This window comes from Scatophagus argus, chromosome 7, assembly GCF_020382885.2.
Source record: "Scatophagus argus isolate fScaArg1 chromosome 7, fScaArg1.pri, whole genome shotgun sequence".
Taxonomy (NCBI): Eukaryota; Metazoa; Chordata; class Actinopteri; family Scatophagidae; genus Scatophagus; species Scatophagus argus.
In genome coordinates this window covers 3,489,103-3,516,314 of record NC_058499.1, presented here as the reverse complement: position 1 = coordinate 3,516,314, position 27,212 = coordinate 3,489,103, and the positions used below count along the sequence as shown (strand labels likewise).

The 27,212-nt window shown below is 45.6% G+C and overlaps 1 protein-coding gene across 5 annotated transcripts in view; it reads right to left on the bottom strand.

Moving 5' to 3' along the window:
- kif21a (kinesin family member 21A) overlaps positions 1–27,212 on the bottom strand; it is a 43,772-nt gene that overhangs the window by 2,203 nt on the left and 14,357 nt on the right. The window contains exons 2-35 of one of the 5 annotated variants that reach the window (XM_046393480.1): positions 22,968–23,190; positions 21,026–21,208; positions 20,225–20,365; positions 19,740–19,871; positions 19,473–19,643; positions 18,262–18,377; positions 17,791–17,986; positions 17,476–17,665; positions 17,260–17,326; positions 16,518–16,721; positions 16,228–16,308; positions 15,134–15,221; positions 14,942–15,056; positions 14,130–14,318; positions 13,306–13,505; positions 12,987–13,094; positions 12,799–12,867; positions 12,534–12,679; positions 12,158–12,302; positions 10,992–11,186; positions 10,801–10,902; positions 10,377–10,542; positions 9,757–9,777; positions 8,928–8,985; positions 8,304–8,358; positions 7,990–8,195; positions 7,256–7,381; positions 4,281–4,355; positions 3,067–3,203; positions 2,360–2,534; positions 1,877–2,041; positions 1,128–1,245; positions 639–809; positions 152–351 (exon numbers count right to left, since the gene is read on the bottom strand). In XM_046393480.1, coding sequence (XP_046249436.1) covers positions 152–351; positions 639–809; positions 1,128–1,245; positions 1,877–2,041; positions 2,360–2,534; positions 3,067–3,203; positions 4,281–4,355; positions 7,256–7,381; positions 7,990–8,195; positions 8,304–8,358; positions 8,928–8,985; positions 9,757–9,777; positions 10,377–10,542; positions 10,801–10,902; positions 10,992–11,186; positions 12,158–12,302; positions 12,534–12,679; positions 12,799–12,867; positions 12,987–13,094; positions 13,306–13,505; positions 14,130–14,318; positions 14,942–15,056; positions 15,134–15,221; positions 16,228–16,308; positions 16,518–16,721; positions 17,260–17,326; positions 17,476–17,665; positions 17,791–17,986; positions 18,262–18,377; positions 19,473–19,643; positions 19,740–19,871; positions 20,225–20,365; positions 21,026–21,208; positions 22,968–23,190 — 4,734 coding nt within the window. The remainder of the gene's footprint in view (positions 1–151; positions 352–638; positions 810–1,127; positions 1,246–1,876; positions 2,042–2,359; positions 2,535–3,066; positions 3,204–4,280; positions 4,356–7,255; positions 7,382–7,989; positions 8,196–8,303; positions 8,359–8,927; positions 8,986–9,756; positions 9,778–10,376; positions 10,543–10,800; positions 10,903–10,991; positions 11,187–12,157; positions 12,303–12,533; positions 12,680–12,798; positions 12,868–12,986; positions 13,095–13,305; positions 13,506–14,129; positions 14,319–14,941; positions 15,057–15,133; positions 15,222–16,227; positions 16,309–16,517; positions 16,722–17,259; positions 17,327–17,475; positions 17,666–17,790; positions 17,987–18,261; positions 18,378–19,472; positions 19,644–19,739; positions 19,872–20,224; positions 20,366–21,025; positions 21,209–22,967; positions 23,191–27,212) is intronic. The other 4 variants (XM_046393476.1, XM_046393477.1, XM_046393479.1 and 1 more) reach the window with 4 other exon arrangements.

Sequence of the window (27,212 nt, the reverse complement as noted above, 5' to 3'; positions counted from 1 at the left end):
GAACCTGGTCTGAACCACTGTGGATCTGTGGGGACTAACAGGGTCAGTGAATACATCTTAACATGTCTCCTTGGACTAAGTGAAAGCCAAAGCAGGGGACCCTGAAGTATCCTGACAGGAAACGTGTGTGTTTGGATGGGGTGGGACTCACTCGGAGGCGGTGAACAGGTGGCTGCTGTTGGTGGAGATGCTGTTTATGGGGCTCTCGTGACCCTTCAGCTCCCCCAGAGTCCCAAGTGTGTCCGTGTGCCACAGCTTGAGCACCCCACCTCTGCAGCCGCTCAGCAGAGCCGGAGACCCGGGAACCACACCCAGCGCACACACCCAGTCACGGTGGGCGTTCGGGACTTGCTGTTAGAGAGGAGCATCCAAGGTTTTAATGTACTGTCATCTGTACATTTAAATTAGAGCATTTTAAGACTGTTTCTGAAACTTTGCCCTACGGTATAACGTGTGTTTGCACTAATGATTATTTGGTTGGTATGTTCCTTCTTACACCAATTAAATTTCATTAAGATGTGGAATCGTGAAACCTTGAAAAGGAAATTAAATTTTGCTTTACTCAACCTTCAGTCCAGAGCCGTGCAGCAGACCCGACACTTAAATATTCCCCTGCAGCCTCACCACTCATCCCGTACCTGCAGCAGGTCTTTGCGGTCCAGGTCCCACTTCTTGATGCCGTTGTCTCGGGAGCCGCTGAAGAAAATGTCCCCCTGGACCACCAGCGACTCGATACCGTCGTAATGCGGAGGTTCAAAGTTGTGCGTCGGGCTGATGCTCCCCAGGGAGCCTTCAGTCACGTCAAACAGCTGCAGCGACAGCCAGCAGGCGCCATGTTAACGGTGTGTCACGGGTACAGCGCTTCGCTAAGCCTTTTATTGGGAAATCTAACTTTACAGCTACAACTGCTCAGCTGAGGATTTGAATATCAGGTTTTTTCATTTACTCTCAAGGTAATCATGCAAGGTTAATTATTCATGATGGAGGATGGAGCAACTCACAGCTCAATTGAATCATACGTCTAATCTTTGGTTTTATGTGATGAGGCTCACAGGAAATGTGCTAATCCTGTGGTACAGGGTAAATACAGGACATTAAGAGGTGATGGGTCACAGCAGGGAACACACCTTGATGTAGTGGTCCTTGGACCCGGTGATCACCAGGTCTTGGTTGTTTCCAGACCGATCCACAGTCAGACACATCACTGGACCGAGGTGACCGGTAAGCTTCCCTGTGGATGCAAATCTGACAAAGAGACAAAACGTAAATAAACTCAAGAGTCAGTGATTTAATTCCCAGTACAACAACCACAGAGAGGTCAAAAATGAATTCCAGAAAATAAAACAGCAGCTTCAGTCTTTATGGCACAAAGTTTAAGGTGCAGTTACTCATTTACCTCGTAAATTCACTCATTCACTCATGTTAAAGAGCAGCAAGTGGCTGAACAAAGTTTACTTTATTTCAGTCATGCAAAGTGCTGCTTATCAACAGACTTGTTTTATTTTCTAAGAGGAACAAAGAGTCAGTTCATCAGAGCTCATACTGGCTGGCTGGCAGTGATGGATGACAGCTTCAGATTGGATACCTGTCAGGTGTCACATCCAATCACATCTTTCAAAAGTGCAGTGAAAAGAACCTGGGCTTTCAGATAACTCAAAATGCAGCAACGGAATCAGAACAGGCAAATTAAAAATCCTAAAGATGATAAAGAGACGGCCAGCAGCGTTTCCCGTCAGACTGGATTCAGTTACGATGAAAGCTTGACTAACTGCCATCCACAAAACCCCAACACTAAACACCACACAAATCAGCAGTGGTCAAAAGCACAAATGATCAACGTGCAGAACTTTTCCAACTTCTTTAACCTCCTGCTTACCTTCGCAGATCCCACACTCGGACGGAGTTTCCCGCTGCGGCGTACAGAACCGTCCCGCTGGGGTTGAGGGCGATCTGGTTGATCAGGTTCTCCCCTGCTGGGATGGTGACGGTCCGGCTGGTGCTCGACGAACAGACGTCCCCGACATTGACCTGACCGGACGACCTGAAGACACACGGGAGAGACACATGTCAAATCAAGTAGTTAGGAGTGGAGAGAGGACAGAGGCGTCCACGCATCGTTTGGTTAAGTTTTGTTTTCTTATTTGCGATCTCGACAAGCAATCCTGGTGAAAAACTGCTCTACAAACAGCCTCATCGCAGGTTTACATTACAGGCCCATTTGGCAGCATATTGACAAATTCTGATGCCCCAATTTAAATTTAAGACCATTCTGTTCAGACACGATGACATCGGGAGCGAGTCCTGATCTTGTCAGGACTACGCACACAGACAGGAGTCTTAAATGCCCTCAGACGCTCACGTTAGTGTCCGGATGCACTTGGCCGAGTCCCGGATGTCCCAGACTTTGATGTACGAGGTGGAGACGGTGAAGACCAAACTGGAGCTGTAGCGGACTGACACGACGTTGTTGGGGTGACCAGCCAGGGACATTATCTCCTGACCCGTCACCAGGTTCCACACCTTACAGGTCCGGTCTGCAGGAGGACACACAGTCCATCATCTCCACCAACATTTCTTACATATTTGGAAATGCAAGCTGAGAAGAGGATGTCAACAACTGGGGAGTACAGCTCAAGTTTACCACTGAGACATACAACACAAACCCTACCGCTCTCAATAACAACAAAACCCAATACAGAAGACAGAAGAGCAGTAATTTTATCTAGTGAACATAAGAAGCTCTACTGGGCTAAATGAGCACTTCACTTTAGCTGACTGCCAATATATTTACCTCTAATTATTATCATAAAAAGCTTCTTCGCGATAAGACTTTTACTGCGTGTACAATGTAATTTTATTGCATCACCTCATTTATCCACAAACTGTGCATATGACAGTCCTAATTAATCCCTGTCAGGTTTTATTTGCTCTTACATAACAGCTTCACAGCACGTCAAAGTGTAATAAAGTAGCGGTGCTGTAAGACAAGCGAGGAATACTGATGCGAGAGAGAGTGACGAATCAGAGCGAGACGTTAAGGGGGGATGGGGGGATGTGGCTACGAACCTTTGGATCCCGTGAAGAGGAGGTCGTCGGTGCAGTCGACGCAGAGAACAGCTTTACTGTGTCCCTCCGCCACGTGGACGCACTGCAACGTCGCTGACCGACTGCTCTTAGTGGACGGCACCGGGTTAATGACGCCCCTGGAAAACACACACGTATCGCCATCAACAGGTGCACAACGGCGTCTGATAACGGGAGCGCAGCACAGGTGGAAATGACACCCACGCAGCCGCAGTCATGCACAGCATGCAGCTCTCGTGGCTGATTAGCACGAAACCAAAAATAGAAAGAGATGACTTTAACGATCCAGAGAAAACTGAGGAGACGGCTGTGAGCAGAGTTATCACGCTGAAGAAAAGGAAAACCCGAGCACCCTGCACCTTCAGGAGAACCGCTGTTCCATGCCGTAAGGGATAACAACACCAAAGGAGACAAAGGCAGACAATCACTGGAAACCAGTCGCGTCCCACAAACCCACATCGAGCACCAAGCGGCTGGTCGTATTGACAAACTGGTATCCGACAGACTAACTGTACAGTCACTGCTCTCTAACAGTCGTGGCTATCAGCATCAGCAGAGCAGCAGGATGACATGATGGTGTGCTGCAGATCCAGACGTCGATATTCAGGGGCTGAACGAGCATTAAAAGGCCTGTTGTGTGCAGAACAAAAGGCTCACTGAAGTGCATGAAAACAAAAGCAGGATTATTGAGGGTTCGAGCTCAATAGCAGTAATAAGCTTAAAAAGATGACATGCTTTGGGTTTATTGTAATGATCTGTTGATCCCAGAAAGGAGATCCACTCATTGTTCTTAACCACATTAACGATTCAGGTCTGGTTGTTCTGGGGTTCAGTGCAAGCACACCCACAGTCCTGAGGTTTGTCTTTATCTCAGGTGGAAGAGCTACTCAGATCTTGCACTTCAGTAAAAGGAGAAATACCACATTGTAGAAACACTCTGTTGCAGGTAAAACTCATGCATTTCATTTTTCATTGAAGTACTAAAGTATTAACTTCAAAATATGCTTAAAGCAACTCTATACCGTTTATCTTCCGCTGAAGCTTGTGAACCTTCCCTTGTGATCAATAAAGTGACTAGAGACAGAGTTACTGTCCAGCACACACCACGTGTGTTTGTGTTTCAGATTCATCTCCCAACACAACAAGTGTGAAATCATAGTGACCCACATGGAGAACTGAAAAAACAAAAAGTGTACTTGGGTGGATCGGCAGGCGGAGGGGAAACAAAATGGAGGAGGTGCTTGGAGGACAGGTGGAGGCATCCATCCATCCTGCAGGGGAAGAGACCTGATTAGCTACTGACTTTAAGGCTAATTACTTCCTGTTCTTCTCCCATCAGTCCTTACTGGGAACAACTCTGCTTCAAGACGAGCTAATTCAAGCCTAAGCTCACGCACTCGTGATTGGGAAAGTATTTTAAAAACACAACAGTAACGTGACTTGAGTGTGAGTAAACGTCACTCTGAGTATATAATGAAACTACAGGACCACATGAGCGGTTTAGTTTGTCTTAGCTTTAATTTTTCTCGACCTTTCATGCATCGACTGCTTTCAGGTCAGTGCAGTGTGAAAACACATCATGAGTTTAAACTAATGTTAGACCTCACGCTCTGGAGAATGCCCACAATGGGATGAAAACGGCGTCCATCGCATGCACACTACTTTCTGTTAGAAATCACAACACTGCAGTCTGAGCGATGGTACAAACTGATGATGTTTCCCATAACCTAAATGTGTTATAAAACATTAAATGTTAAATGTGTCTTTTATGAAGCTCCCACTTTCTGGATCTGTGAGCTGCCTGCAGAGAAACTCTGCACCGACGAGCTGGTGTGTCACCAGGAAATCAAATCCAGACGGCAAACAAAAAAGCCAGCGAGGATGTGATGAGAAGGATCATCTGAACTCGCTTCTCGGATTAAAATGGTTTATGGCAGCCGACTCTTAAATATTTGAGCGCATCAATACATGAAACAAACACGAGACGTTTACTGTGATGGATTAGCTGTCAGCAGCGAGTCTGTTTAAATTGATTTTCCATTATATTCAAAACAACTGAAATGAAAGCAATGCAACAGCTACAAGGACGGTGAAAAACAAATCTTCAGTCCTACAGAATGCTTCACTGGATGGACATAAATACTAATGTGCCGGAAAATACCAAGCAGCACCACTAAGTTTGGCCTCAACAAAAGAGTGTGGACTGCAGACGTACACGTGGGCCTCATCAACAGGAAACGCTGACTGTTAACTTTGGATGCATCAGTGCTCACACTCATCCCTTGCATCCTTCCCCATCTCTAATCTGACTCTTTGGCAGGCTTGTGCCAATTTTACTTATCTCTGGTTCTTACGTATCCTGCAGCATGTTTGCCTCACGCCCCAGATACCCTGTCATGCAGGTAAACACGGCGACATGGCTAATGGGACGAGCGGTGGGGGGAGAGGGGGGAGGAGGAAGTGGTGGGCCGCTCTCCGAGCTGCGAAGGAAGGCGGCTGGGCTGCCAATTAAGCCGGAGCATAATTAAAGAGTGCGCTAAGCTGTTTAGACACTAGCGGCAGGAGTGTGGGAGGTCTGCGCGAAGACAGACGGGAGACGCATATGCTGCATTCACGTCATATGGGAGAAACTGCTGGGAAAGCTTGACAGGAAAGTGTTCACTCACTCTGAAGCCACAGAGACGACAGGTTTGCTGTTCAGTGGGGTTTACCAGGTTCATCTGTCTGTGGTCTCTAAACCTGCCCAGCCAACAGCCCTCTTCTGGACGACTGGCATTGTTACATGAGAAAAAAACACTACTGAGATAACTTGAATGTTACCCTTCAACAAATGTCACATCTGGCCTGAGGGTGGTGGCAGAGGAAACACTGAGCAGCAGCCTGAAGGGCTCCGTTAACGCGGGTCCAGGCAGCCTCGTTGTCAAAACAGCCACGATGCACTTCAACACGTGATTCCTGTCTGTCTCCACCTGCTGTTTCAAAGATTTATCCTCTGTGTCTGTGCAGTTACAAAATGCCAAATATTTAGTTTGATTGCTGGGTGCAAATTAATACATCGAGCCATGAAGTCTGACAATCCGAGTTTGGAAATCTTAACAGGTTAACAGTTTGTTTTCTCTGTTGAGAACCTGGCATCTCTGTCATATAACATACATGCAGCATATTTATTCCCTATATACCAACCCCATGCACTCACTCACACACACACACACATACACAATGTGCACTTGGGAGTGAATGCAAATGAACTGCTGTTTCAAGTTAGCAAACAGATGAGAGATAAACGTGTGCACAAGTCATGCTAAGAGAAGCTTAGAGCGTCACTGAGACTGACACAAGTTCCAGCTGTATGGAGGTACAAACCTCATTCCAAAACAGCTGGGACACTGGGACAACTAAACAGAATGTGATCGTTTGCTAATCCTTTCTGACATAAACTCAAGCTGAAATTTTTACCAGCCTGCAACGTGTTTCAAACAAATCAGGACAGAAGGAACAAAAGATCAGGAAAAGCTGTTCCTGTTTGGCTCATTCCACAGGTAAACAGATTCATGGGTAACAGGTGACAGCACCATGAGAGGAACAAGGGCTCAGGAACACCTCACAGGCCCGCCGTCAGTCAACGCTGTCTGCTTCCATTCATGTGTTTTACACAGCGTCCCAGCTGCACTGGAATCAGGGCTGTAATCTACTGCACTCCAGTCCTACGCTATTTGAGACAGGATGACAGGAACTTAATACAAGATGCTATTTTTCTAAGAACAGTTCGCTCAGCAGATTCTTCCATTTGAGTCTCACAAGAATTTACTGACAAGACAAAGAAAAGGAAAGGACAGTGATTTCCTTAGTGAGAAAACGCGTATCACAAGTGGATCAGCAGCAGAGGAATTAATTCAAGTTGAACACTGAATCTGAGTCAAAACTACCCGGACAGAGTTGAACAAGAAAATTCTATCAAGAGACGTATTATTAAACTTCTGTATGACTTTAAATTCAGCATAGAACTTGGCAGGTCAAAGGTTATCACACCAGGTGCAGTTGGGTTTTGTTTTAATTGAGACCACATGCTTCTCTAAAGCAGGAAACCGACAGGAGGAGTATTAGTAGAGTCGAAGTGAAGTTATTTTTCTTTTCCGGCTTTGCAGCCTCTACATCTGCAATAAGCTCTTACTGTTTAATCTCCTTGACCTTTGCCTTGTCGGCCGCCGCTTGTGCCTTGTCGTAGGTCTTCCTACGAGAGAGCGGCGAAGGCTCCGGAGCTCGTTTTTCCACCCCTGACGAAGTTCTGGAGCCAGAACTGATCGTTCAGTTTCACACAGTAAACCACAAACAACACAAAGAATGATAACAATAAAACAACAGAATGATGTGAAACTAACGTATGACAATGAGTGAAGAGATGAGCATGCAGGACACACAGGAACACAGTTACCTGATATTTAAAGTCCCAAAACAGTGGTGGTTCTTCGCCAAGCTCACGCTTAACTACTGAGGACACTTTGTGCTACTCTAAAATATAATTCTATTACTGCATTTGCTGAGGGGTCACTGTCGGTGGTGTAGGTGCACTTACAGTGGGCTTGAAGCACAGCCAGTTAAAGCTGTCTGGTTAGTATTTTAGCCTGCGTTGTGTAACTAAGCTGTAATGAGGAATCCGAGAGGCGCTTTTTGCAGGGGACAGTAAGAAATAAGCCATACAGATGTTAATACTGGCTCCTCGCTACATGCTTTTACCTCAAAGGACTCGTCAGTCGGGGGCCGGTATGGCCATTTGATGTAAGGATGCTCATGAATAATGTGAAACGAAATTAAAACAGCAGAGGATGCAGCAGCAACATCAAACATGCAGGAAGGAAGGAAGCAGTAATTATTGTGTTAGCAAAAGAGTGCCGGGCCAGGACTTACATGCTGCCCATTTTAGAGGAAAAGCCAGGAGAGAGAGCTGTGTAGTCCCTGACTGATGAGCCTGACGAGTCCACGTCTCCTCCTCCCCCGTCTGGTGTTTCAGCTAACGGCAGCATTGGACTGGAGAAGTCTGCAGTGGGAGCATCGCTGACGGAGTCACTGTTTGCATACAGCAGCTCCATCTGAGTGGTGGTCCTCCTACGAGCCTGTGCAGCACAGAGACGTGACGGTTCAAACAGGAAGTAAGCCAGAAAGGTCGAGTAAATGCAGGGAGTGTAGTATAAACACAACAAATACTGTACTAATAATAATACCTTATTTCTTGTTTTGGTCTCTCCACAGAGTTTCATGAGATCTGATGTCAAGGTGCTACAGGGAAGACACGAGTTTTACAGGTGAGTATGAAGAAAAATAAAACTAAACATACACATAGCATGAACAAACAGTAAATGCAACATAGAAAGAAAATTATATGATTTAACATCAATATGTAAGAAATACAATTAAACATAATAATAATAATAATAATAATAAGGGTAACGGCTGGGACGCTGTGGGACATCAGTTTAACAAAGTGCTCCTGCAGTGACATCACAAAGTGTTGGTCCTCAGTGAACCACCTGTGAAACGTTCCCAGCAGGAACACACAGGAACTTTTCCGTCTGTTGTTGCTTCTGTCCCCAACTTGTTTGAAAAGCTTTGCTGGCATCAAATTCAGAGTAAACGTTTATTACGTGTAAACGTGTATTTACAAAAATCAAAGAAGCCGATGAGGTAAAACATTAAATATACTGTCTCCAAATGTTTTGGAACACGAAAATGTAGAACATGAACACAACATAAACCCAAATTAAATAAGAATAAGCTAACATGGCATCAACATGATGAACAACATAAGGTTAGCACACAACACAACACACACCACAACATAAACTTACTTTCCCTCTGCAGAAGGACTCTGGGCAGACTCGTCGCTGCTGCTGTCGTCTCCGTTTTCTGTCGGATGAGATCAGTGAATAGTCAGAGAAAAGCTTCTCGGCCGATGAGACACAGGTGATCGCTTATGACTTCCTGAAACGCTTCTTAGCAGCATCGTGCCTAAAACTAAATAATTTATCCTTTAACTGATTTCCACGACAAGCTGAACCAATTTTCTTTTTTTTTTTTTTTAAAACAGCTGCGCAAAATGGATGTAGAAAAGATGAACAAGTGAAGCAGATGGGGACGATGTCAGCGCAGGGCCATGCTGATTTATCGACGACGCGAACTCGGTCCTCACTGAACTCAGTGGGACCACATGAGGACTGAGAAAGCTGAGAGGTCAGAGAGCAGTCAGGTGGGCTGGGTTATAAAGACGAGATGCATGGACGAGTTGGGGCGAAGGTTAAAGAGCCGACATGAGACAACGAGGTGGAGGAGTGTGAGGAATCATTAGTCCGCTCCACCCGATGGGGTCTGCTGACCTACAGGGGTCTGCACAGCTAAAATATCCATGTTGTATCCTTTCCTGTGGAAGGGTCTGGGGTTAGCAGGGTGCTAAAGCATGGAGCCTGTAGCACACGGTGAGGAGGAGGAGGAGGTGATGTGTCCAGAGGAGGGGATGGGGGATGGGGGGTGGGGGGAGGTCAGCAGACAGATGGAGGGAAGCCTGGTTGCATTGCACCTCATGCACCTGTTCATGTTATGTTTCGTTAGTTTTCAAAGTGCAAAGGGAAGGAACCATGCATTCATAACACAGGAAAAAGAGTCTAATGTGGATTCACTTACCAGCCGGGACGTTACCTAGCTCTGCAAAAACATAAGAAAACAAACAAAGAAAACGTGGGGGAACAGAAAAAAGGCAATGCACAAATCAAAAACACATTCCCCCGAAATTCTAAAAGAAAAAGAAAACAAAACAAAGAAAAAAGAAAATAAAGTGCAGCTACTGTAAACAGAGTGTCCTACTGAACAGAGGCTGGCAAAATAGATTTAAATTCAAGCTTTTGTTCTAAATTACTGTCAGCTCTCCACACTTTTTTGGAATTTGTATTACAGTAATACGATCTCAGTGCCAGACTTTCACAGCAGATTTATGTGTCACTTCTATAATAATTAGGCCAGCTTCTACTCAGCAGAAGTCAACAGGCAGGAGCATGTCAATAGGCCCCATCATGCAACTGACCAGTAACCCAGACCACTTCCTGAAACGTGGTGTGGAAAGACGTTCAGAGGCAATTTTGCATTTTTTTTTTTAAACCAAACTGACTCCTGAATCAGAAGCATCGTCGCCGTTATCATCCCAGAATAAAGTCACTGGACGCGGAGGTGGGCTGGGTTAAACCGGGGGTCTGGTCGGTGTTTTGGGTCCTCGCTTCCACTTTCACCTCAGCGAACGGCGGCGTTACCTTGCAGCGCGTTCCCCAGCAGCGCGTCCAGCTCCGGGTTGAACTCGGCCTTCTCCTTCAGCATGTGGAAGAGCAGCTGGTTCTGCGTGGCGCTGGTGATCTCCGTCTGCTTCAGCCTGCCCTCCATCACCTTCACCTGAGACTCCCTCTGCGCCGCCTGCAGACCCTGCAGCGGTTACACAGAGTTTAAGGTGTTGTTCAAACCTGTGACTGTAACAGCAGCTGATGAATTTTCCTCAAGTTTCGCTGGTGTCACAAAAACACAAAAACCCCACCTCGCTTTCCTCTTCATCATCTAAAATTAAGCAGTAAGAGGTGTTGATGTGTACCTGAGACACACAGCAGCCATACGCGTTGACACCTACAAGACTTCAGCTGTACAGATTTTTCCTGAACACTTTAATGCACTTTAAAACGCCAGTACCTTACTGATAGCCATTGACATAAAGTGATCCAGCAGAAAACGAGCTTCTGTCAGGGTGCAGGAACCAATCACAGCGGAGACGTCCACTGTGTCGCCTTCCTCCTGGAAAAACAAACAAACAAACCAACAGTTTGTAAACAAGCCAGTACAGCTGAACAAACTGACTGAGACTAACTTCTGGCCCGTCTCACCTTGGTTTCCTCCATCTGCATGATGTTGGCCTGACAGTCTGCGATGCTGTCATTGATGTAGTCGATGTTGGCTGTCAGCGCATCCACCTCCTCGTTAAGGGGAAGCACGGCCTTCTCCGCCTCCGGCCCCTCCCTGACCAGCCGGTCCCTCTTTCTGATGACCTTCTCTTTACGCTTGGTCAGCTCCTCTCGTTGCTATGAGACACAAGCGCACAAAAATCGAAGAAGTACATCAAAGGTAAAAAGTCAAGTTTTTTGTTTTGTTTTTTTTTTTAAAAAGGGAAACATTTATTTGCTTTGTTTTTGTTGACCAATGACGATGGCGAGTCTCCTCCCGTGAGGTCACCTTTGACACCATTTGCCTCAGAACAAGCCACAAAACAACCCCTGAGTCTGTCTTGAAATTGCAGGATGTAAAGTATACATGTTTATAATGTACAGGCTTAGCAGGAAAAAGCAAATCAAATGTAAACAGCAGGACACATAATACAAGATAATCCTTTACTGATCCGCCCCAGACGGGGAATTCAGGCGTTACAGCAGCACAAAGGCAGAAATCAGCACACATAAGCAGAGAACCTAAAAAAATAAATTATTAAAAAGTAATCGAATGCAACTGGACTTAGTTATTTGTCTTTGAAGACGTTTCACCTCTCATCCAAGAGGCTTCATCAGTTCATGCTCGCTTGACTAGGCTGGGACTAGTCGATTGAATTTCCTTGAGATAACCATGACCTGGATGAATGAGAATATTCACAGGCCTATTAAAAAGTATATTAGAAAAAGGTAGCAGCTACAAAGAGTAATAAAACTCAATATTACAATACCCATTAGGCAGTAGAAGTATCCACAACTGATGCTGCAGAGGCAATGTAATATTACCGCGTTCATTTTATGTATTAATATTAAAAAAGGTTATTGATGCCCTGTGCAAATGAGGTTTTCTAATTTGATTGCCCTATGTACAGTAGTGTCAGCGTATTTCAACATCAGACCGACAAAGTACGTGTTCTCCACAGTTTCCACCAGTGACACCCTTCATAACCCTTCGTAACCCTGTCTTCACTGGCATTTCCTGCTGAGGGTTTCATCATATCCTTCTTATTCCTGTAACCAGCAGATCGAGACAGCAGCGCCATCGTAACAACTCAGCGCCACAGCTTTACCTTGAGCAGGCGGTTCATGTCGGCCTCCATGTTGGAGATGGTCATCCTCTGCATGATGACGTCAGAGATCCGTCGCTCCAGAGACTGCCATTTCCCGCGTGCGACTCTGGTGGAGTAAACGCCGGCCGTGCGCCTGTAGGAAGACCTGCACACACGGGCCTCAGTCAGGAATTCAATTCGTCTTTTGAGTGCATTCAGGGACGATAGAAATGAGCTGGTAAAAGTGATGCAGAGCTGGCCGCACTGCTTCCTGGTGCACAATCATAAAAATCCAACGTAATCACGGCCAAACAGCCGCGTGCCGAGACGGATTTGTGTCACATCTGGGGGATTTAGAGGATTCAGGATGCGCACACCTGTACGCACGCAGACTCACCGAGTGCCGTTGGGAGCGGCGTTGCCGGAGGAGTACATGCGTCCAGACGGAGGCCTGTGGGGGGAGTCCTGGACTGGTTCTGAAACATTGACCTTCCTGATGACTTTACCTGAGGTGGGCCGGGCTTGCCTCCTCAGAGCCGTCACCTGACACAAACAGAAAAGCGAACGCTAAAAGCACAGCGCGTGGCTTTGTGCATCCATAATGTCTCACAAGCTTTTCTGCCTACATTATGTATCTGAAAAAACTTTCCGCTGCTGCTCACCTCCTCCGTCTTTCTCCTCAGAATAAGCTCCTGCTGCCTCTTCTGAGCCTCCAGCAACTTTAGCTGGTGCTGCAACACAATCACAGCATCAACAGCAGCTACGTAATGATATCAAAACCCACGGCACAGACTGATTAAGACGCAGTCGCCGCCAAGTGGAGCAAAAGACGATGAAGGTGAACACTGACCTCCTGTTTGCGCTGGTCTTTCTTTAAGGAAGCAATTTCTCGGTTTCTGCGAGACTCGTTCATCCTGTTCTTCTCCTGCTGCTCCTTCATCTGCTTCATGAGACGGACCTGCAACAATCAGATCACAAGTACTCATATCACACACACAGAGTAAGTAAGCGTTCCTGTGGGAATATTTGCCCATTCATGCAGTAGAACATCTGTGAGGTCAGACGCTGATGTTGGACCAAAAGGCCTGGCTCACAATCACAATCACCTCGCACGTCCACCACAAGGTTTACAGCACAGCGTTATCAAAACAACTGCATCCAAATCACACCTTCGTCTTCTTCATTTCCGCCACGTCCATCTGAAGCTTCTTCAGCTGTTTCTCGTACTGTGATTGGTTCTTCAGCAGGCGGGCGTGCTCCTTCTGAGCCGAGTGGAGCTTCTGAAGCTCCTTGTTCATGACGCTCAGCTTCTTCTCATATTCAGCCTTGATCTTGCGAGCCTTGTCCTCTGAACCGCTTTCTACCGAACCTGAAAGCACGCGGCACAAAAAACTGATCTTATCCGTCCATAAAGAGACAGAACGCAATTGTAATCACTCAATCACTTTTAGTCAGACAAATTTCACATGAAAGACTTTGCGTCGCAGATACACAAACACATTTTCTCTAATGGTTTATACAGTCCAAAACCGGGATCTGCAATTGTCAGAAAGTCACTTTCATGATTTTTTTTTTTAAATTAGTCAAGCTGAAAACTCCTCCATGCTTTTAAAATCTGCATCAGACAACACTTTGATCCATTAGTGCTGATAAACACAAATCCGACTGTCATCACGGGGCTGCTGGCGGAGACACTGAAGCACCGACTTCAAAGAATTCTCTGAAGTTCCTAAAGTCTGCAGCGCTTTGTTCGGTGCTAAAGATTAAAAACCGAGATGAAACGTGTCGGCTAAGACATAAATTCTTCCCAGTACAAGTAGGACAAACAAGAACTGAAATAAACTGACCAAAAAGCCATTTAAAGCCAAATCCACAGTTTTAAGCAGGCTGCCTGTGAGCGGATCAGCGATGCACAGTGTGTTAGCACAGCGAAATGCTCACCGAGCGACACATGGCTGCCCCCACAACCCCGACCCCCACCTCCTCGTCTTACTCATGTTGTGGAGGACGCGGTCCCTCTCCAGCTGGGTGTCCCTGATCTTGCACTGCAGCATCATCAGCTTCTGCTCGTACTGCTGTTTGAGCGTGTGCAGACGCCGCTGGCTGTTCTCCAGCTCGTCGATCAGCTTCTGCTTGATGGCGATCTCACAGGTGATGTTGGCCAGATCGGCCTGGAAGTTCTCTGTCGGGACACACAAGACCGGATTCAGCTTTCACAGTCACATGAGGGTCAACAACTGATTTGACTATTACCTTGAATATTTTTCTATTGTCTCACAAATTATCTCGTGTCGTTTGTACAAATAAACAGGAAGCAAAGGTTGACGGTCGTTTCCTGCACACGATATGAAGTGTACCTGTCTGCAAGATAACAGTTAACAGAAGTGTTCACCTCCTTATGTTAACAGTCTCAACTAAACACAAATTATTATTCCAATTATTTGTTATTTTGATTATTTGGCTTCACCCGCTGGCCTTTCTGCCTTTGTTGTTTTCTCATTGTTCAGTTAAGTTTGTAAACAACTCATCACCAATTAAAAACAATTGCTTAATGAATTGCTTAAAACTGCTGGGACGTAACAGCACTAGCTTGAATGAAGTGGGTGGGTGGAGGTGTGGCCTGAGAGGCCGGTGCTGCGGCAGGGCGCTCAACGTGGGTGTGAATGTGGCCGTCATCTTTACAGTGGAGCTGCTGGGTTTGTGTAAAACTGACTGAATGGCTCCCCCTTGTGGAGGATGAGCAGCCCCTGAAGCTGGATGAGCGAGAGAGACCCAACCACGCCCCACCCCCTCCGTCATTAGCACCTTTTTCGTCAGACTCCGAGTCTGAATCGTCCGAGCTCTCCTCCACGTCCATCTCCTCCTCTTCATCCTCCTCTTCCTCCTCTCCTTCCTCGTGGTCGCTGCCTTCCTGGACCTCCTACAAGATAACACACTGATGAGGTGCGCAGGCGCTCATTTCTGCCTGAGGATAAAACAGGAGGCGGTCAGTCATACCATCTCCGCGTCCTCGCCGACTCGCTCCGTCATCTCCTTCTCTGTGCCCTTTTCTTGCTCGTTGTCAGGAACTTCCTCCTTGTTGGCACTGAAACATGGAGACGTGCTCGTTTATCCTCAGTGACGTGTCAAAGGTTTTCTGAGCAGAACACGAGGCGCACGCGGTGCATCGCCACAGATACTGCGACGCACATTTCTAAATACCAAACATCCAGAAGGAAATAAAGACATTTGTTTTATTTTTTAGTTGGCACAAGTAGTTTTCATTAAGGAGTTTCACTGTCTCTTTGACAAACAAGCTTATTGATGGACTTGATTTAGTGTGATGCATTTCAGACAACAAATGCCTTGTTTACACATACAATAAAACCTGAAGCATCATCTCAAGGTGAGCGATGGAGCGGAGACATTTTAATGAGCTTGTTTGTGGAAAAGACTGCAATTTTTTTAACAAAAGGAGGGAGGCATCTCATCAGAGTCAAAAACCAGCAAAATGAAAACAAAAAAACATGGAAGGAATATGCAGAGCAAAACAAAATTAATTTGTGAATCAAGTCCATGAAGCATATCTGTTGGATAAATATTTTATCCAAGCGCAGAGGGGGTTAGCAGCGTGTCGCACAAAATCATCTGGATAAAATGACCAAAACCAAAACGAAAGATTAACACCAGGAAAGCAAAAAAGAGAAATCCAATGGGTAACACAGTCTGTCAGACTCGAGTGAGCGTCATGAGCCTCGACCTCGTGTTGAAAATCTCTTCACTTTCTAGTTTCGGGTTCGCTTCAATATGAAATCAGTTAAAAAACAAAAAAAACATAAAACAAGGAAGCGAGGTTGCAGCGTGATGGACCAACAAATGAGCAAAAGGGTTCACACAGGATATCTACAGAGAGATAAGGGTTTATTATTTAGTCAAATAAATAAATAATAAATAAGAAGGTGTTTTATGGAGGGGAAGTGCTTCTATGGCAGCGAGCGTCACTCCGGGAGAGGAAACACCTGCCCAGAATAAATAAAAAGTAAAATAAAATGCTGAATTAGGGGGAAGCGAGGGAAGGTAATGGCAACAGGAGGGTGGAAGCTCTGACAAACCTGATGTCCTCAACCTCTTCCACCACCACCACCTCCTCCTCCCTTTCCTCCCTCTCTCTCTCCTCCAACAGCTGCTGGAGTCTTCAGGGAGGGGTGAAGGGTCAAACGAGAGGAGGAAGCAAGAGATGAACGAAGGAGGGAAGAATGGAGGGAAGAATGGTCAGAGGAAGCTCTGCACTGGAACGGTTGCCGTATTTCTTATCAACATGTGCAACAAGTCAAACTGACTCCTGGGCGAAGCCCTGAAACGTGTCGAGAAGCGGTCGCTCTCAGATCAGAGGTCTTACTACCTTTTCTTTTTCTTCCTCTCTCGTTTCTTCAGCTTCTCCAGGTCCTTCTTGGCGAGTTCGATGATGTCGGAGGTCTCCTTCTCGGGGGCCAGCGCCGTGGACGGGAAGGAGCCGGGACCCCCGTAGAAGGACTGACGACTGGAGGCGCGGGACAGATTCTTCCTCAAATGCTCGTTCACAGCCTCGCTCTCCAGCAGTTTGGCTCTAAAGGGGGAAATCCAGGAGTTTTTATGATATATTTTATGATATATTCTATTTGTCTTCACTTATTCTTTCACTTTTGCACATTTTCATGTCTGTCAGGTGACTATTTCTGACTTTAAGAGTCCAAAATATCTTCTAAACCAGTGGCTGAAGTATAATGATGACAGGCCAATATTTCCATACACACATAGACAGAATAAGTTAAGTGGACAAACAAACAAACAAACAAGCTGCAGAAACTTCCAGCTGCGTAAGCACGTTGTTGTGATTTTGTGATTTTTTTTGTCTGCTGTTTGTCCTGCACTGCAATGCAAAACAGAAATAAACTTAAATGATGGCGGGCCGCTCAAGAAAAATGTAAAAATACAAAAAAAATGTTTGTGAAAACCAGTTTGCAGTCACTGTCAACAAAGCCAAAGTGTGAGTGACGTCCATCAGCAGGACTCGTCATAGTGTTTTGACCCCGTGAATGTTACAAAGCAACACTAAAAATCCGACACAGTTAGAGTTTACATAATGAACAGTCAGACATGTTTACCTGAGGTCTTCAATCTCCTTTATGTAACTCTGAATCATGTTTCCAATTTCTTCAGTTCCTCCTTCACCTGGAAGAGAATCAACAGGAGTTTTAGATGAGAAAGAGGAAGAGGAAAAAGGTTTTTCGCTCTGACTGCACACCAAAGACGGAGACAAATAATACATGAAACTTATTTGCTACTCAGTGGACTTTTCGGGTGTGTAGACTGCGCCCTACCTGCCCTGACGAGGGCCTGGTTGGCCTGGTCGCTGAGCAGCTGGGTGAGTCGCGCCCTCTGGGCATCGATGGTCTCCTGCATGGCCTTCACTCTCACCCTCAGGTTGCTGTTCTCCGTCTGCAGCATGGAGTTCTCGTGGAACATGTCGCTGAAGCTCTCCACGCCGTCCTCACCTGCCATGCGTTTGCCCTGCAGGGGTGAAGAGGTGGCAGACAGCTCATTACTCTCCAAACATGTTTTTAGACCTGAAATATTCCCTGGTTATTATTATTATTTTTTTTAATCTTCGTCTTCGCCCTCCTCCCTCTTTTTACCGTCTTGTACTCCATCAGCTCCATCTGCAGTCGAGCTATCTCTGTCCTCAGAGCGCTGATCTGCTGGCTGGCCTTGTCCTGGTTCACCACCACCTTGTTCTTGATGTTCCGGGCTCGGTTGGCGTACTTTAAAGTGTTCAGCGTCTCCATGAAGTCACGGTCAGATGGGCTGATGCACGCAATCATCACTGTTTGGCTGAGGCACGAAGCAGGCAGGTATTTATTACAGTTTGGTTCGTTTCATTTCTCAAACACAGACGATGAATCTGAACTGCAAATGTCAAGTTGTGACATTGAATTTGGCTTTAAATTTAGAAGCTCAGTTTGCTGATTTTAAAAGAAAAAAATATTTAAAATCTTTGGCCACTCAGACTCGTCTGGGTCTACGAAGTTGACCGACAGGACACAGATGGTAGTTGAGGTGGGGGAAAAAACATAAAATGAAAGGTGAAATCAGTTTAATCAACCAACCTGTTTCCTCCTAACGAGTCCTGTAGAAGTCGGGTGAGTTTGGAGTCTCTGTAAGGCACATGTGAAGCCCGCTTGGCTCGATCACCCAAAGCACTGATCACATTCCCCAGCGCGAGCTGCAGCGGCACAGACGGGAGCACAGAGGAGGGAAAAGATTTCAAGGGAAGACATTTTCACACAGGGTTCAGTGTGAAACTTTAACATAACCTATGAACATGTTGCCCATCGCAGCCGATTCACTGACGGATGCAAGACGATTTCTGCAAGTCACCTGCAGCAAACGTCGAAGGTTATAAAACCAAATGTCAGCTTTGACTCAAAATGAACATTTCTGCTGATGTGACATGTGGATGACACTTCAATTAAGCGCATGTGATGCAAACCGCTGACAAAGTACTGCAGCTTTCTTATTTTGGTGAAAAAGCCTTGTGTGTCTGCATCTGGCAGTGGGACATCGAGGTACGAGCTGACATAAACATATGTTAAGTGTTAAGTAAGTAAATATGTTATATGTTAAGTCCACGACAAGAGAGACCTGATGTTCTCTGCAATCAGGTGGAAAAAAATGAGCACATATTGGCAAAATATCCACAATAAGTCGGAAAATATTGGTATTAGACACCTGACGTGGACAGACATGTGGACAAATCCAATATCATACTCCCCCATTTTCCCCCAGTGATTATGAATTTTTCTAAGTTTGGTGGAAGCAATCGTGGTTTTCACCTCATTCGCGCTCAGAGGGGACAAGATGTCTTTGTATAAGATCCAAAGAAAAAATATAATAAAATGCAACAAATGTGTGGAAACATTAACTTATATCAACTTATTATTTTCCTGGTGATCAAGTCCCATGGTCACTGCTGCCTTTATCAATATATGTAACAGCTGTGTTGGCTTTGTGCATCTCAAAATATTCCACAAAGTAAATAGAGGGAAATAATGACAAACAAAATCCCATAGATGATATAATGTGAACACTCACACTGAGTTTCATTTCTGAAATCACACCCAAATTCTGTGGTACTGACAGACGCTAAAGGGTTTTATTCAGTGCATTGTGCCACTTGAGCTTTAACCATAAACTGTTCATACGTGTTTATCCATCATGTTTCCTGTTGCTCGGTACAGGATGGACAGTTATGAAATTCTGCCACTAGATGGCAGTCAAACCCCAGAATATCAGCAGCTCTGGCTTCACTGAAGCTCACCAGCCCACAGTTGATGGAGATGCCCTCTTTGGCTCGATCCCCCGTCGCTCCGGTTCTCTTCAGCCTCTCAGAACCGGCCAGGTCCACAAAGTGGAACTTGGCTGTGAGCGTCTCGTACTCGTCCATCTCAGAGTTTCCGTTGGAGACTCTGTTATCAGTCTCGTTTTCTTGCTAGGTGACAAAGACACACACAAACAACCGGTTAGTTAGGCAGCACCGCGCTGCAGCATCCTGGTCATTTTCAGGCGATATCGGGACTGCACGCACATTGTCGGAGGCACAGACGCGAACTTGGCACAGGTGGATGGTGAAGATGGCGTGGGATCGGGAGCTCTGGACGTTCATCTGAGTGCTGGCTGTGGTGCGAGACAGAGCGCCAAGCTTCAGGCACTGCATCATCTGAACAGGCAGAGAACGAGCTTTAAATATTCACACGCAACAACAAAACAACAACAAACACTGGAGGAGGAGGAGGAGGATTCATGAAAGCAAACATCAGCGCAGGAATGAATAATATTTGATTAACAAATGAATGAAAGCGCACTTGTTTAGGCCTCGTGGTGGCAAAGAGGTTCACATTTAATGATGGGTCCTTTAACATCATTGAAAATGCACTATTTTATTTCAGAATTTCTTCACTATGGCAAAACATTCAAATAAATAAAACGATGAATGAAATACGGTAAAATTACTTAGCTTAGTTACAATATTCACATATTCAAGCTCTACTTCAGTAAAGATGGCTGCTCTACCTCGGCCTCAGAGGACACGGTCCGCGTGGTGACTCCCACTGTGTAGATCCCCCCGCTGGCGTCCTCGTGGATCTTGATGTGAGATTTCTGCTTCATGTCTCGAGTGGAGTCAAAAAGGTCCAGAACCTCCTCATTGTAAAGCTACAGAGAGAATCAAAACACACACCAGTGTCTTCTGTCCGACTTCTAAACAAACAACCTGTTAAACCTGCAGTAACGTCTCATTTTTGTGCCTTTCATTTAAATCCTAAAACATCCGCTAACCCTTCAAGACTTTACCAGTTTCAGATTCAGTGTCTCAGGATGATTTGGTTGTCAATGCAAAAAATCTGCTGCCATCAATTTTAAAGAATGTGAGCAGTAACTGGTTTGGTGTCGGCGCTAATCCACGCGCTCATCCACCTCTTCAGCTTCACGTCTTCTGTGGAATCTCAACCCTGTCACAGTCTGATGGACCGGCACAGCTGTCTCCTCACATCACTCCTGTTAACTCTTCCTGTCCGGACGGAGACACCACCACCACCACCCCCACCCCAACACCTCCTAACCCCCGATGACAGCTGCTGCAGTTCAATTGTCAGTGTGGATGTTTTCAAATGATGGAGCGCTGGTGTGGAAGCTTGTTAAACCAGCCGTGTCAACAATGTAAGCCTGACCCATGACATCTCTGTAAAGCCAGTCCTAACGCTACCGAGAGAAAGATTAGACTTTGTTTGTTTTATTTAGTTAATCGTTTTCAGCTTAAAGAAACACATTAAGTGAGAAAACGTAATTAAAGATGCAGATTAGCTGGGTGTTCACCTCGAGGAATTGGGCGTTGATCTTGAACTCCGGTACGGGACGTCCCTGCTCCTGGGCGGCCTGTCGGCGCTCCTCGATGCCTTTGAAGAGGTGGTGGACGGCGCGGGGGATGATGCCCAGCTCCTCGTCTGGGATGTTGACGTCAAAGCCGGTCCCCATGGTGTAGGTCTTCCCCGAACCCGTCTGGATGCGGAGGAGAAAAATGTCACGCAACGGAAACAAAACTGAGCTGAATGAGAAGAGGAACTCTGCTGATTTTACAGATCCAGTCTGGGGAAGTCATTCCCAAAACCCTTCATGTCTGACTGCTTCTGGTGATGTCACTTGAGGGTGAAGATCCGTTTGAAAATAAATATCTTCCAAACAAATCTCTGACCTGATGAGGTGTCGGCAGCCGAGTTGCATTGTGGGTTTTTAACGTGTCAGGAAGGAGAACGTGAAGGACAACATCTCTGGTTGAACTAAAATAATTCTGATGTTGTTCTTACATTTGATGGGTTTTATTAATTATTAAAAGCATATCGAATTCTGATTCACTTACTCTGACTGTGTTGCTGTCTTTTATTTTACTGATTGTTCACTTACTACATTTCACTACAGTTCACCCCCAACCCCCCAGTCTGTTGAGTCTCTTGTGAGTGTAGATGTTGGTAATCCTTTACCTGCACTCCCCCCGCCCCCCCGGCTCTTCAATTCCTACATTTATTGTTTGAGATCTTGGAAAAATAGCCATGCCTTCATTTTGCCTGTTTTGTTTATTTCAAAAAGAACAAAGCAGAATTTTTCCAGTTGGTGTCGCTCTCAGTTTCCAAATCATCACTGCCTGCTTTTATCTGCAACCCGACCGGACGGAGTCCTTCTGATGCAGCCGAGTGGGTTGGTCTAAATCTAGACGAGTCCCCGTAAAACCACAGACACAAACAGGTCTGATCCAGGCCAAAGCAACCGCAGTCCTTGTGAAAGCGTTTTCAGAAGTAGGCCAGCAGCGACAGAAGCTGTTACTGGGGAGATAAGTGCCGGCATGGACACACATTAAAGATGTATAGCTGTCTAAAAAGTGCGTGCGTTCACTTGACTTCACTTTGAGTCGTGCCAATGCTGTACAGCAGGAGCTGTGTCGCCACGGCAACCTAAGCAGCGGGGGGAGGGGGTGTGTGCGAAGGCCCGAATTTACTTCCATGTGGTGAAGAGGAGGGGGAGCAACTGAAGAAAGAGAGGAGTACGGCTGAAACTAATGAATGCTTCTTGTATGCACAAATCGCAGGTTTTCTAAATTGATCTTTGATTGATTAGATGTCTGAAAGATGCCCACAGGAATCATAAGTCTAACTGCTACTTGTGTGTTGTCTCATTGTGTGTTTACTTTGTCGGGGCTCTCATGATTGAACCCTCAGTCATAAAACTGCGATCTGGGGCAAAATAAACACAACTGACATGCTGCCATATTGTGATAATAGTGAAATCTGAAAATATACTTTATACTTTACTTTAAACGACTAGTTTTGGGAAATGTTCCTCGGCGTCTCTCTCGTAAAAATGAAGCCAGTAGCCTGTTAGCTCACCTGAGCACAGACTGAAAGCAGGGGAAACGAGCCAAGTTGGCTCTGAGCAAAGGTTAGAAAAACAATCTGCCCAGCAGCACACGTAAAGCTCACTGTATGATGTGCTACATGATGTTTGTTTAGTTAAGAAATATATTTTTTTTTAAACAATCTACAGACAGAGCCACGCCAGTCGTTTCCCCTTGTATCCAGTCTTTATGCTAAGCTAAGCTAATCGCCTCCTAGCAGTATCTTAACGTACTTATCAATGTAGAGATGGGAGATCAATTCCACAACATGAGTCTCCTCTGGCCTCTTTTTACCCATACCCCCCCCTTTCTGGCCTGTTTCCCCGCGTCCACCCAGCAACCACAGCTGGGACACTGAGGACAAAGACTTGCCTGTCCATATGCAAAGATGGTGGCGTTATAGCCCTCGAAGCAGCCCTCGATCAGCTTCTCAGTGCAGGTGGTGTAGATGGCGTCCTGCTGGGAGTCCATGTCGAACATGTAGTCGTAGGTGAAGGCCTTGTCTTTGCCCAGGATCACCTGAGGCTCCCCGGGCATCACGTACGTACAGATGTGACATCCCTCTATTTTCTCCCTGGCCAGCTGAGGACGAATCCTACAGCGAATGAAAAAGGAGAGAGACTTGTTGAGGTGCACACCTTAATATTCATCATTACATTAGAGTTCAGCCGTTACAAGCACATGAATCAAACGTCCTCCTGTGTGACGGCAGACGTTTCGCTGACCATCTTAAACGACAGGATTATACCGGACTTGTCTCCTCATTTCTGCAGATGAGCGGCTTGTGTACAGCATGAGAGCAGGGTCAGCATCCTGCTCTGACCCAGTACTTTGTCCCATTAAACCTGCCAGCTGGTGATACGTACTGCTTTAGTGTATCTGTCCGTCTGTCTGGAAGGCCGAATGTTGGCCAGCCGAAATGTGGTGGGGATTAACTCGCTTAATACGGATGTGAGACAGGACAGAGCGAAACGGCGGCAGTGCGTGTTCATCCTGCAATGAAAGTCAGCATGGATGTTGTGCTGCCGAAAAATCTCAAGTGAAAAAGAAAAATCCTGTGCAGTTCTTTCAGTCTTTAGGTGTTGATGAAAATCTAAACATCAATAAATGATCTTTTCTTGTCTTTCTAACACAAGGATCAAATGTCAGCCAAATCAATTTTCAGGCGCAAAACTGAGGCAGTATTTAGTGCAGGTAAAAATAAACCTGACAACAATTACAAGCCTCACAACAACTGAACCAAAATCCATTTTATACAGGAAAAATGTTTTTATTAGTATTATATTTCATCCCTACCAAAACATCTGCCTCTTCCTGCCTTCAACAATAGATTTTTTTGTTGTTGTTTTGCAAGTACACTTGTAGAATTAGTAAATCAAACTGTGTTCCAGTCCCTTTAGACCTGAGCTGTTAAAGATGATGAGATGATGATGAGCTCATCTTCTGGAAAAGGCCTTCGGAGCCCGAAACATTTGATGTGCAGATTCCTCAACCAGCAGCGTGCATGGATATTCACATGATATTCTACTTTTAACCTCAGGCTTGCTACATTCATTAAACACACTCTAATGTAATGAGCATCAGTCATAAACCTCAATTACCAAAACTTAACCATCACATCAGGAAATGAATGAAGGAAAGTTTATTTACTGGCAGGAAAGAAGGCATCTGAGTGTTAGCACATAGTGTTAGCCAAGACTTCCTTATGGGTCCTGCTCAAAAACAAGCCTGGAAGAAAAGCACCTGACAGCGGGCCTGCCAGTGTCCCCGTCCTGTGAGGATAAGGGCCTCATTGTGCCTCCAAGTTCAGAGCAGAACAATGCTGTGAGGGGAGTACAGAGCGGCCATTGTGTCCACCCGCGGGACACTGGATCCCAGTGCTGACACCAACGCCACGGCTGGACGGAGGCGAGGGAGGAGAGGTAATGTCCTGCCCGGAGGTCATGACACGTCCACAAATCACGACACAAGCTGGTCACCGAGTGGGATGATGTGAAAGACGCCACCTTAAAACTTAGCAAACTTATTTTTTTATGTTCTGCTGCCTGTCTTTGGTGATACGCAGCCTCTCTGAGACGCCATTCATGTTCAGGCTGCTTTATCACCTTGAAATGTTGGTCATTAGGGTCAATTCGGGTTTGCTGTTTTGTTCTGAGTGACCTGCAGCCTAAAAAGACGCACTGAAAATGAGCAAAACAAACCATGAGAGACTCAGAGCGGCCGACAAACCAGAATAAGAAAACCGGAAGGCGCTTCAGTATAAAGTGAGACTTTTTATTACTGACAGTCTCCGGGGGTCGCTGTGCCGAGGTTAGCTGGCTTTAATGAGATTACAAGTTCTTTTAAATCTACATTTTTCAGCAGTTTTGTCAGCAGATCAGATTTGCAAGTTTGTTTCCCCTAATAATCTTCTGCACAACTTGAAAGCAAGTCTTTGGTTTAAACAAAGCAGACGCACAGCCTACTGGACCAAAGTCATGTTGCAAGATTTAAGAAACTCAAGCTCGGGCATGTCTCAGTCAGTATTTCTACATTTACGTGTGCAGGGTTTTGAACTGCTGCATCACGGCTGAACAATATCCTTCAATTAGGTTTCCTCAGTATAATTAACTTTTCGCATCTTAAAAAACAACCCCAGAAGTTTTCAGAATCAGAATCAGAATCGTCTTTATTGCCATGTAAGTGAAGAGGTTTCACATTACTAGGAATTTGTCTTGGTGATTGGTGCGTACATAGAACGTAAGACATATAATAATATAATAGTAGAACAAGATAAAACAAAATAGAATAAGGTAAAACAAAATAAAATAAGTAAAATAAATATGGTTGTGGAGGTAGTACAAAAGTGAGATAGCACAGGGTGGAAGTATAGTGCAAGTAGGTGAGGTAAACAGTGCAAATGGTCAGCAGGTGGATAATGACAAGAGCATAAATCGGTGACCATGCTCATGTCACCTTTAATGAAGCAAGACAAAGAGCAGAAAGTCGCTCTCGTGAATCCTGACTTAGCTGGGAAGATCTCAACCAGGCAAAAAAAGTCAAATCAGTCACGTTCATCCCCCTCAACGAGCATCTACTACAACAGGGCTGCTGAGCCGGCTCGGCACCGAGCTGCTGTCTGGATTTGGTACGTCCTCGAATGCGAACGCAAACCCTGAGCGAACAAGAGTCGATGAACAAACATAACAAATCTCCTCTTTAATCCTCACTCGGTCTACGCGGCTCCAGTTCTATTGTTTGGCTCTCACGGTGCTCGTTGCTGCAATGCAACAATAAACGCGGTCCCAGCCAGGGAATCAATTAGCTTCCATGTCAAATTCACCACATTCAACCCATTACATGTTTCCTTGGCTCGTAAGAGAGCCGGAGAAATCTAATCCTCTCCAGTAACCACAAGGGGAGAATCTTTGTTTCAGACAATTTAGCTCACTAATTGGGTGTGTAATCCCGTCTGTCTCTCCCACATTATGTTCACACCCGCCGATCTCTTGGCATTTCCCAAAATTTACTCTCTTTTCCTCACCATGTAAACAGTGAGGCTTCTCGCTGCTGTGATTTGTTTCTGATCAATACAAACATTCAGAGCACACGGCTCAGTCTAAAACAATTACAACTGAATCTGCCGGGTTTTCACTCATGTACAGACATACTTTGTTGTATCGCGATGACATGACCGCATTGTGCTGCTGTTTTACAGTAACACAAATGAACCTTATCGAGCACAATTTAATTAAAACAAAGTGAGACTTTTTTTCCCCTTTTACATATTTGAGGGAAATCTGAAAAAATATTCAACCACATCAAATCACCCCACTTATCACTCACTAAACAAGGCTCCATGGTTGATCGCTGGTTGTGGGTAAAAAGATTTCTTTTGTGAAATCTAAGCGAGTAACACAATGTTCATAAGGGAAAAGCACCACGTGTGTTTGGACATTTCGCTTGATGCCATTTTGACACCAAATATATATAACTGAAGCCAAACTGGTCTACTTTGTAAAATGCACAGTAAACCGAGCATCCCTGTATCAATACAAGAGCCATAAAAAACAGTTGTGGCGGCTCGTCTATTTTAGGGTCTATGGATTTTGCTGTGAGGGGAGGAGCCAAGGTCAGAGTTCGGGTGAGGGTGAGGGTCAAAGGTCACTGCAGCAGAGACTTGTTGTCTGGCTACTATCAGCCAGTAACGGCAAACACAAGAAGGTCCAACATAAGGAAAACAGAAACATTGTGGAGGCTCGACATTAAACTGACTGGGGCCGAGTCTTCCCGCGGACACCAGCACTTACAGACGATTTATCTACGAACGCTGGCCATTCACAGGTTGTTTCTGAGCTGCTGGTGTTCAAACCTGCTGCCACACCCCCCCACCCAAATCCCTCCACCCCTGGTCCACCCTCCTCCACCCTCCTCCTCACTGCACTGCACATAAATCATCCCGGGTTGCCACACATCAGCACCCACAGGGGGAGGCGTGAAGGATATACAGTAGAGGTGTGAGAGTGTGTGCTGGTCTGAGACTGCGGTCTGTGAACTGCTTTCAGCTTCATATACAGTTACAGCTGTCAGTGAATAAAGGGAATTATTGAAATGTTGTTAAAAATAAGATTAAGGACG